The following is an 11,444-nucleotide window of genomic DNA, read 5'->3' on the forward strand; positions in this document are numbered from 1 at the left end:
AGAACCCTAGGACAAATTGTAAGAGCCAAGCTATACAGACAAAATCACACACAGAAGCATACACATACTCACAAAAAGAGAAAAAGGGGAAAAAAAAATATATATATATATCGTTGTTCCCAAAGCCTACCTCCTCAATTTGGGATGATTCGTTGTCTATTCATGTATTCCACAGATGCAGGGTACATCAAGCTGATTGTGGAGCTTTAATCCGCTGCTCCTGAGGCTGCTGGGAGAGATTGCCCTTTCTCTTCTCTGTTTGCACAGTTCCCGGGGCTCCGCTTTGGATTGGGCCCCACCTCTTTGTGTAGGTCGCCTGAGGGCATGTGTTCCCGCTCAGACAGGATGAGGTTAAAGGAGCAGGTGATTGGGGGGGCTCTGGCTCACTCAGGCCGGGAGGAGGGAGGGGTACGGATGTGGGGCAAGCCTGCGGCGGCAGAGGCCGGCATGACGTTGCACCAGCCTGAGGCGCGCCGCCCATTCTCCCGGGGAGGTTGTCCCTGGATCACGGGACCTTGGCAGCAGCGGGCTGCACAGGCTCCCAGGAGGGGAGGTGTGGAGAGTGACCTGTGCTGCACACAGGCTGCTTGGTGGCGGCAGCAGCAGCCTTAGCGTCGCATGCCTGTCTCTGGGGTCTGCGCTTTTAGCCGCGGCTCACGACCGTCTCTGGAGCTCCTTTAAGCAGCGCTCTTAATCCCCTCTCCTCGCGCACCAGGAAACGGAGGCAAGAAAAAGTCTCTTGTCTCTTCGGCAGCTCCAGACTTTTCCCGAACTCCCTCCCAGCTAGCCGTGGTGCACTAGCCCCCTTCAGGCTGTGTTCACGCCGCCAACCCCAGTCCTCTCCCTGGGATCTGACCTACGAAGCCCGAGCCTCAGCTTCCAGCCCCCGCCTGTTCCAGCGGGTGAGCAGACAAGCCTCTCGGGCTGATGAATGCTGGTCGGCACCGATCCTCTGTGCGGGAATCTCTCCGCTTTGCCCTCCGCACCCCTGTTGCTGCGCTCTCCTCCGTGGCTCCGAAGCTTTCCCCCTCCGCCACCCGCAGTCTCCGCCCGCGAAGGGGCTTCTAGTGTCTGGAAACCTTTCCTCCTTCACAGCTCCCTCCCACTGGTGCAGGTCACGTACTTGTTGTTTTGTCTCTTTTTTCTTTTGCCCTACCCAGGTACGTGGGGAGTTTCTTGCCTTTTGGGAGGTCTGAGGTCTTCTGCCAGAGTTCAGTGGGTGTTCTGTAGGAGTTGTTCCACATGTAGATGTATTTCTGATGTATTTGTGGGGAGGAAGGTGATTTCCACGTCTTACTCTTACGCCATCTTGAAGCTCCTCGACAAATAAAGTTTTATTAGGACTCTCACTTGTTTACATATTGCTTGTGGCTGCTTTCGCAGTACAGTGGCAGAGTTGAGTAACTGCAACGTAGTAGACTTTTGTTCTACAAAGCCTAGAATATTTAATATCTGCCCCTTACAGAAAAAATTGCCAGCCTCTGACATAGGGGATGCTGTGCACTTCATTTTGCTTTGAATCAGAGGGCACATAATAACCAGATATAGTCTGATCTCTCCAGTGAACTCCTATACCCTCCGCCTGGACAGAAAGTGATCTGAGTGGTGTTATTTTCACCTGACATGGATGTCCAGTTCTTCATCCATCTTTCGCTGAATAACGGTTTTAACATCAATTTTTAATTCTTACGCAAGTCAGTAATTTCATTAGGAGTTTCCAAATGATGGTTTTCTCCTCCCTTCATTTTGTTCACATTTGTTAGCTGGTATTCTCCTATAAAGTGGAACTTTTCCTCATCAGCTGGTACTATTTAAGTAACTTGAAATAAGTTCCTTTTGGAAAAGCCAAATAATGGCATAATTTTTTCTCTTTTATTACCAGTGTTCAAAGTCAGGCTATTCATTGTTTTCTTATTTTAGATCTCTGAATAGCTTGTGCATTCACGTAATTCAAAATTCAAAATATGTAAAAGGTGTGATATAAAAATTCTCCGTCTCGGGCTTCCCTGGTGGCGCAGTGGTTGAGAGTCCGCCTGCCGATGCAGGGGACACGGGTTCGTGCCCCGGTCCGGGAGGATCCCACATGCCGCGGAGTGGCTGGGCCCGTGAGCCATGGCCGCAGAGCCTGTGCTCCGCAACGGGAGAGGCCACAACAGTGAGAGGCCCGCGTACTGCAAAAAAAAAAAAAAAAAAAAGTCCGTCTTGCCTCTGTCCCCTGCCCAAGGCAACCTCTATTAGTTTTTTCTGTACCTTTTCAGAGTATTTCATGCCTATCTAAGCTAGTTCATCTATATTCTTTTCCCCCATTTTTATACAAATGATTGTATATACTGCACGCTCTTCTACATGTCTCTTTTTTACTTTAACGATATACCCTGGAGATCTTTTTATATTCGGCCATAAAAAACCTTCTCATTCCTTTTGTTTGTTCGTTTGTTTTTTGCGGCACGCGGGCCTCTCACTGTTGTGGCCTCTCCCGTTGGCGGAGCACAGGCTCTGGACGCGTAGGCTCAGCGGCCATGGCTCACGGGCCCAGCCGCTCCGTGACATGTGGGATCTTCCCGGACCGGGGCACGAACCCGTGTCCCCTGCATTGGCAGGCAGACTCTCAACCACTGCGCCACCAGGGAAGCCCCTCATTCCCTTTTGTAAGCTGTATCATGCACCATGGAAATAACCGTAATTAATTTAGCCCACCGTATTGATAAATATTTCAGTTGTTTCCAATGTTCTGCTACTGGGCAGATGAACTCCTTTTAAATGGATAAAAGCAGCAGGGGGCATGAGTTCCCAGTCCTAAGGCATCCATCCCACCCTCAAGGACCTTCTGCGGAGGCCTCCCAGCTTTCCAGTGACCACTGGAGACAGTGGCAATTGTACCCAGAGAGCCCCCAGAGCACCTTGTGAGAAATCAGAGACCTCCAGGGGAAAGAGTGCCAGCGTCCCTTCTAAGGAAGAGATAGGAGCTACACCAGGTCCCCCGCACATCCTGCCAACACCCTTGAGAAAACTCAAACAGTTCCTACTCATTTTGCAAATGGCAGCAGGAAAGAGTTACCCTTGCCCTCTAGTGGGCATCTGTTGTCTTTGGATAGCCAGGGTATCCTGGGTGGGCAGGAGCTGTCTCTGCTCAGGAAAGGCAGTGTCTAAAGGCCTGGCTCCCTCCTGTTGAGGAAGGGATGGAGGCCCCTGGGTCTTCTTGACAAGGATATTTCTTGGCTTCTCTTTCAGGCCATTCAGCAAGGGACCATCCAGTGCAACTTTGCCGGGGTTGCTTTAGGTGATTCCTGGATCTCTCCCATCGGTAAGTAGGGAATTTTCAGACATTTTAAAAGTCCCTTTCCCTACCCTTCGGGACTTTGGGCTGTGGTATCTAGATCAAAGAACAAGGCAATGGAATTCTCTGGGTCCTTGAAAAAGTCAACACAGAAAATGTTTGCTCCAGGAGTATTCCAAGAAATTCAGGAGTGAGAACTCACTTACAGTGCACCTACCATGGACTGCTACAGGCTGAACTGAGGTCTCTTATTTGATTTTCACAACAAAAGAATCAAATTTTACAGTTTGAAGACTAGATAGAGATGTAGAAAGATGATGGAATTTGCCCTCTGACACACAGAATGAGTTGCCTGGGCAGGATACAAACCCAAGTCTGTTTGTCATCTCGTCCTGTCTACCATCCTTATGCTAACATGAGCATTTGGGGTGAAATTCCCACCTGTTGCTCATTTTGATGGTGAGGCAGGGCTACCATCTGGTCCTGTAACTCAGAGTTCGAAGTTTCATAACCTGAGCATCCTTGTTGGGAGTATAGATAAAAGTTGTTTGGATTGTATACACCCAGGGTGTGGCTTCAGGCATCTGAAATAGCCACTGTGGTAGGGTTAACTCTAGTGAGGATTTCTAAATCTCAGCAATGTTGATGTTTTGAGTGTCGTGTGATTCTTTGTTGTGGGGGGCGTGTCCTGTGCAGTGAAGGATGTTAGCAGCATCTCTGCCCGTTAGATGCCAGTATTTCCACCCCAGCTTGGCAACCAACAATATCTCCAGACATATTGCCAAATGTCCCCAGGGGACAAAATCACCCCGGTTAGGAACTACTGCCCTAACCTAACAAAAGGTGACTTTTCACAGGCAAAACCAAACGGTAGAGTTAGATTTCAGAAGAGAAGTTGCCTCTGAAATAGGGAGGGGAATAAGCTGGAAAGGGACACGAAGGAACTTTTTAGGCTCTCGTTGGGTGGTTGTTACATGAGTGGATGTGTTAATCGAAGCTCTTCTAAATGTATGTCTATGGTTTGTGATGATGCCTCAGGTTTTTAAAAATAATAATTTATAAAAGGTAATATTTTTCCCTTAAAAGATAGAGATTTGGCTTGTTATAGAGCCATGTCCCTGATGGATTCAAGACATTCTGAAGCCGCTTGGAATGGTTATTTCTTGCCCTCGTTCTTGGCATCTCCAGGGCAGGGGTTAAAGGACAGAACTGAAAGCTCAGTCCGCATTGTGAAGAGGGCTGCTCTTTGTGTTTCCTTCCTGGATGTACTTCCTAGGATGCCAAGATGTTGCAGAAGCCTTGACCTGAGGCGTGAGGGAGTCAGCAGGTTTCCTGACAGGTGTCTCACTCAGAGTGACGGTCCTGGCCTCACACTTCCTTCGAGGGTCTCATCACAGCTGTGTTAATAACACTAAACACTTTTCGTGTGTTAACTTCACTTAATGCTTGCAACAGTTCCATGGGGTGGATGGTATTATTATCCTAGTTTTGGAGGTGATGAAATGGAGACTCAGAGAGGTTAAGCAATCTTCCTAAAGTCACACAGCTAAAGCCAGGATGCACATGAAGGAGGCAGGCAGTGGAATCCATGCACTTAACCATTACCCTGCATTCCTCCCTGAGACCAGTAAGTTAGCCTCATGGCTTTGCATGTGCTCTTCATCTGGTCCAAAATCTCCCGAATTCACATTGTTGTGACCCACCTCCCCTTTTGAATCTTCCTGCCCAGCTCTTAATCCCTCCTTCCAGATCCACCTTACGTATCACTCTTCCACCCCAGAAGTACTCTCTTTTTTGAAGAAGTACTATTAATTTTCACAAGCAATTATTAATTGCTTGCTAGGGAGTAGTTGTTTTGTTGGGTGCTAGGAAAGATGCAGACATGCTTCATTTCTTCAAGAAGATCTGCACAGTTCAATATGGTAGCTGTAGCCACATGTGACTATTTACATTAATTAAAATACATAAAATTTTCCACCTTTCATTTGTACTACCCACAATTTCAAAGTGCCCAATAGCCACGTGTGGCTATTGACTATTGTTCTGGACCACACAGGTACAGAACATTTTGAGAGTTCCCTGGTGGTCCAGTGGGTTAGGATTCTGTGCTTCCACTGCAGGGGGCACGGGTTCAGTCCCTGGTCGTGGAACTATGATCCCACAAGCCTTGCGGTGTGGAAGAAAAAGAAAAAGGTATAGAACATTTCCATCATTGCAGAAAGTTCTACTGGACATCAGAGGTCCTCATCAGAGTTCAGCAACTACGGCCTCCAAGTCAATTCTGTCCTGCCACTCTGCTTTAGTAAATAAAGTTTTTACTGGGACACAGTCACACCTATTTATTTACATATCCTCTGACTGTTTGGAGGCTGCCGAAACAGAGTTGAGTAGTTGTAACAGAGATCGGCTGGCCTGCAAAGCCAGAAATATTTATTATTTATCTCTTTCTTTCAGAAAAGGTTTGTCAGTCCCTGGTCTAGATCAAGCAGGGAATGGGATGCATTGGAGAACTGCAGATGATTCTTTATAAGAAACTGAGGGGGGCTTCCCTGGTGGCGCAGTGGTTGAGTTCGCCAGCCGATGCAGGGGACATGGGTTCGTGCCCCGGTCTGGGAAGATCCCACATGCCGCGGAGCGGCTGGGCCCGTGAGCCATGGCCACTGAGCCTGCACGTCCGGAGCCTGTGCTCCGCAACGGGAGAGGCCACAACAGTGAGAGGCCCACGTACTGCAAAAAAAAAAAAAAAAAAAAGCAACAGAAACAGAAACTGAGGCACAGGTTTGATGGTTTAGCTGGAGAGGTGAATGACAACTGGGTCCTGTAGGACCTGGTGTGCCTGCATTTCTCAGGGTGTGCTCTGAAGAATACCAGTCCAATGAAGTGCTATGCAAAGGGCTCCATGGCCAAATAAGTTTCAGAAGTGCCAAATACTGGTCCCACTTCCTCACGGTTCACAGGTACATTAAAGGCTCTGAGAAGTCCTGCAGTAAAAAGTAAAAATATGTTGTCTTTTGCATAACCCCAAAGGTATTTCACCACCAAGTCATTTTTCCTTCTAATACTTTGGTTAACGTTCTGTAGAACTGGGGTTATTTGAAACAGACTTTGAGATACTTGGGCTTAGGGGGAACCATTGAAGGCTTTTAAGCAAAGGAGTGATGTGTTCAAATGTGCTCTATAAGTTGTGGTCGTTGATGGAAATCAACTATACTTCAGTTTTTTTTTTAATTACAGAAGAAGAAAATCACATAAGCCAAAAAAAGAAAGTTGTGGGCCTTGCTACTTTTTTGGCCCATCTCTCGATGGCACTAGCCGTCCTTAGCGTTATGGTAGTTGTGAACTTGTCCAAACCAAGCCCAACTATTCTCTTTGAAGTCAGGTATTGTCTTACTCGTGTTTATATCTTATAAAGCTCCTTACTGGCTTTAGGCCCATAGTAAACTCTCAATACATTTTCGGGATTGAAATGAATCGATCGGCAGTTACAGCACAGACACTTGTGAGGTCATTAGTCTTCTTCCTTAATTAGCTCCTTGACGGAAGCTGGCGTCCCCAGACTGGAGGAGCAGGCAGGATGCAGAGCAGAACTCTGAAGGTGGGGAAATAGTTTAGGCTGTCACAAAGTCTAGAAGTCTGCAAACGAGGGCCTCCACTGCACACGCACTGCTCGCCTGTGGTACCATCCCTGGCGACTCACTGGCTGCGCCAGTATCAGGCCAAATTAATGTAGCATTTAGTCCAGTCACCAGAAAGACCCCCACAGCCTCGCCCCACCTCCCAGCCACTGAGACATCAGGCCTGCATGGGCCCTGGTGAGTTAAGGAGCCTTCAGACCCCAAAGCCACTGCATTTCTTCTGTCTCTTTCTGCTTTGGAAGGAAAGCTAGTTAGGTGTTTTGTGGGGAGGACAGAGCCACAGCAAACTTACTTTCTTACGTGGTTTCCTTTAGACTCAGTGCTCTCCTGGGGACCTTACTTGTACAGCATGGTAAGTAGATGATGTCCGCAACTCTGCACCTTCTGTGGTTAACAGCCCAGCTGACGTCTTCTGGCTCTGTCCGAAGGAAGGACAAAGCTAGCTGGGTTTGCCTGTTGTGGTTGACGTTGCCCCTTAGGGACTTATCAAATAATCTGTATCAAATCAAAGACCCTAAGCAACAGCTGGTCTTGGGGACAAATTTAAAGAAATAGCAGCACAGTTATCCCATTTCTCCAGCTATAAGAAATGCACATTTTAAAATTCCCCCCCCAGCTTTTTTATTACAGACATTTTCAAATACACAGAAAAGTTGAAAGATCATGGGGAACACCCATATACCCATCACTTAGACTCAGTTACCGTTTTCCTATATTTCCATCATCAATATGGACGGTCCCTTCTCCTTCCTGCCGCTCTTTCTGTTACCCATCCCTAACTGGAGCCATGCCAGGTTTGTGTCTCTCACAAAGTGGGCCTTTTAGTTCTTGCTTTGCGTTCCAGTCTCTTCTCGACGACCAAGTCTGGCAGAGGTGTCTCGGGTTTGCAGAACAAGTCCTGGATGCCATAAATAAGAGACTCTACAAAGAGGCCACCGAGCTGTGGGGGAAAGCAGAAATGGTCATTGAACAGGTAAGAGGGGACGCGCTCGGGGCCAGCCTGCTTGGCTTTTCCCCTTGGGTGAAGGGACCTTGGTTGGTGTTGTTAGGATTGGGATCTATCCTGAGACTGCCCACAAGTCGAGAAATGATGTCAAACTAAACGATAAATCTGGCGAGTCTGAGCAAAGACAGGGTCAGAAAGCCACCCAGCCTGCAAGACTTGCCTGCCTCTTGACTGAAGGTATGGCTTCTATAAAAAGGAATATGTCCCACAGAGGCAAGTGTTTGGATCCTTGACGAGCAGTGCTTTGGCCCCAGTGAGCCAGGAGGGAAGAATGCACAGGCTGAGGACTTGAGTATGTAGGACTCTCTGTAGCTCGGTTTTCCCTGGTAATTAACACGCAGGCCCTTGGTTTCCTCCTGCGGCATCGGAGCTCCACTGGAATGAGCTGCTCGCTATGCCAGGAGACTGGGCTGACACTGCTGGTCTCTGGGCCTTAAGGGCTACGTTTCTTTCTGGTCCGAGCAAATGTACAGCGTTAAAGCTGTCCTCGGATAAGGTGGAGAGCCAGGTGCCGTTCTGTTTTGCAACCTTGATAGTGAATAAGTAAAACAAACAGCCGAATATATTTCTTCTGTATCTCAGAACACAGACGGGGTGAACTTCTATAACATCTTAACTAAGACGTCTCCCACGTCTACCATGAAATCGAGTCTAGAATTCACCCAGAGCCACATAGGTGAGTGGACCTTTGACGTTGCTAGGACCCTGTCTCAGCCTCCGTGGGAGAGGAAACCAATTTTTTAAAAAGCTTTATGGATATATAATTTACGTACCATAAAATTCACCCATTTTAAGTGTGTAATTCCATGGTTTTTAGTTTATTTACAGAGTTGTGCACTCATCTCCACAGTCGAGTTTTAGCACATTTCCATCACCCCAGAAAGAGCCCACGTGTCTGTCTGCCATCAATTTCTGTTCCCACTCCCAGCCCCAGGCAACCACTAATCTGCTTTCAGTCTCTCTACATTTGCCATTTCAGGACATTTCACATAGATGGAGTCATGCACTAGTTAGGCTTTTGCATCCGACTTCTTGCACTTAGACAGTGTTTTGAAGTTTGGAAACCAGCTTCTGCACATTGAATGACGATGTCAGTTCTCTGAAGGCTGGATTGAGTTGTCTTCCCTGCGGGTGCTGAATGCCTGGTATCCTCCCGCCACGTAGAAGCTGCAGGAGGCCTCTAGATTCCACTCAGCTGATTGCCTTTGGCCGTGCTGGGTAATCTCAGTGGCCCCAGAGTACATAAAATGCAGCAATCAAAACCAATGAAGCATCTCCACTTTGAACATGTTCCTGACTCCCCCCACCCCCCGCCATCTCGGGGGAATCAGGGGGACACTTTTCTTCTTCCAGGTGCAGGCCTCCCTCTTACACACAGCATCCCCGGCCGCTTAGAAAAGAGGTTCTCTTGGTCTTATTTCCAGTCCTTTGACTCACCGTGTACCAGTTTGTTTTAGTTCACCTTTTCCAGCGCCACGTGAGACACTTACAGCAGGATGCCTTAAGTCAGCTCATGAATGGTCCCATCAGAAAGAAACTCAAAATTATTCCTGAAGATTGCTCCTGGGGAGGTAACTTGTGTGATCTAATTAAACGTCTTTTTGTAGAGCTGGGGGGGTGAAAAAGGTGAAATTCAAAGGCCTTAATCTGTTGAATGGGCTTGGTGGTGGCGATAGTGTGTTGCAGGCAGAATAGTATTGACATTGATAGATGAGCAAACATAGAAAGACAGTAAATAACATGCCAAAATTGGTTCAAAATCGGGGGTTGGTAAGGGAAGTGGCTGGGGAGAGAAATGAAGCGACTTTTATAAGTGGAAGCCAGGCTGTGAGTACATGGGAATCATCACACCCTCCTCTTTACTTTTGTATCAGTGTGAGGTTTTCCATAATAAAAAATTGAGATTAAAAAAGCCATGCCCAGGGATCCCTGGTGGCGCAGTGGTTGAGAGTCCGCCTGCCGATGCAGGGGACGCGTGTTTGTGCCCCCGGTCTGGGAAGATCCCACATGCCGCGGAGCGGCTGGGCCCGTGAGCCATGGCCGCAGAGCCTGCGCGTCCGGAGCCTGTGCTCCGCTACGGGAGAGGCCACAACAGGGAGAGGCCGCGTACTGCAAAAAAAAAAAAAAAGCCATGCCCAAGGCCACAGTTGGTTGTGGGTGAGACTTCCAGACAAAGGCCCTTTCGGACGGGGTTTGAGAAGCTCTCTCGGGCTGGCCTCTGCAGGCGTCCTGATGTGGATGTGGTTCTGCCATCTATTGCCTTCTGGTCTGAAGGTTCATAGGTGGGAAATACAGGGGTCCTCAGGGACCCCAGTAAGTTCCTGCTCAGTCTTATAGGGAAGCTGTGAGTAAGTGGGACCACCAGACTCCTGGAGGGGAAACACTCAAGCTGAGGAGGGTTTTTATTCATGTCTAAGAGACCCCAAAGCTATGCCTCTGTTAGGGCAGAACGTTGACAGCGGTGGGAGAGGCTGGACTTGGCTCTGGCCCTGGCTTCTTCAGGGCACACGGCCATCCTCCCAACACGCAGTCCTAGACCTAGTGTCTTCATTTTCCCCCTCATCCCTTAGAGTTTACTAGTAATGAGGAAAAGTTAGCTCAAACAAAAGAATGCGGTGTCAGAGCTTAAAGGGTACAGACACCCATGGGAGGTTGGATGCTGAGAAGGAGGCGATGTGAGCACCCCCAGGAGGCCAGGTGAAGGTCAGGCTCACAAGAGCACATCTTTTCAGCTCAACCCCCTCATCTTACCTTCATGACAGTGTCGCCCAGCCCCAGTTTCTCTCGTTATAGGGACCCTCCCTCGCTGCCCAGTGTGGCTAGACGGGCGAGCCAACTACACTTTTGCAGATGAAAACTGATAAGAGCAAACTCTCCCTGGCTCGGGTGTGCCTGTCGTATGGGTCTGGAAAGGACAGACTGTCCTTCCGGGTACCCTCAGTGTCCCAAGTCCAGTTTGTAGTTAAGGCCTACATACTTCGGAGTCAGCCAGGCCTGCGTTCCGGTCCCAGCTTGCCACTGGCTGTTTGGCCCGGGGCGTGTTGCTCAGCCTCTCTGAGCCTTATGTTCTTTAGCCATTGCACAGGCTAAAGAGCCTAACCTCGCAGGGTTGGTGAAGGAAGGAGGCAATGGGTTGTTGCTTGCAGAGTGCTTACTTAGCACTAAAAGTCAATGATGGCTGCTGCCGTCGTTCAGGACATACGATGACACTGATGGTCAGGGACCCAGCAAGAAGGCTGTGCGGACCGCCTCCTCTCTTGCCTGGGGCTAGTCATCCATGTGACTTTACCAAGGGCCAGCTCTGAATTGGTTTAGGACTGATTTGTTGATTACTAAGGTAGCCCTACTGGTTCAGAGCTTAAAACTTGGCCCTGAAAAGCAAAAACAAAGCAAAACAAAAAAACCTTGTCTCTGGTGTGACTCAGCAAAGGAGGAAGACTAATGCTGGCCCCAAAAATCAGTTGTCCCTGAGAGGACAGCGCAATGGGTATTTTCTTCTTTTAAAATTTTTATTTATTTTTTTGGC

At 48.4% G+C, this 11,444-nt stretch overlaps 1 protein-coding gene across 8 annotated transcripts in view; it reads left to right on the forward strand.

Annotated features, from left to right (window-relative positions):
- The window catches only part of SCPEP1 (serine carboxypeptidase 1), a 50,929-nt gene that overhangs the window by 19,051 nt on the left and 20,434 nt on the right, over window positions 1–11,444 (forward strand). For 7 of the 8 annotated variants that reach the window (XR_004524076.2, XM_033848531.2, XM_073797391.1 and 4 more), the window contains 2 exons: window positions 3,232–3,304; window positions 7,227–7,264. Coding sequence is in view for 7 of the 8 variants with exons in the window: in XM_033848531.2 (XP_033704422.1) it covers window positions 3,232–3,304; window positions 7,227–7,264 (111 nt within the window). In the remaining variant the exon portion in view is untranslated. The remainder of the gene's footprint in view (window positions 1–3,231; window positions 3,305–7,226; window positions 7,265–11,444) is intronic. The other variant, XM_033848532.2, reaches the window with a different exon arrangement.

This window comes from Tursiops truncatus, chromosome 20, assembly GCF_011762595.2.
Source record: "Tursiops truncatus isolate mTurTru1 chromosome 20, mTurTru1.mat.Y, whole genome shotgun sequence".
Lineage (NCBI taxonomy): Eukaryota > Metazoa > Chordata > Mammalia > Artiodactyla > Delphinidae > Tursiops > Tursiops truncatus.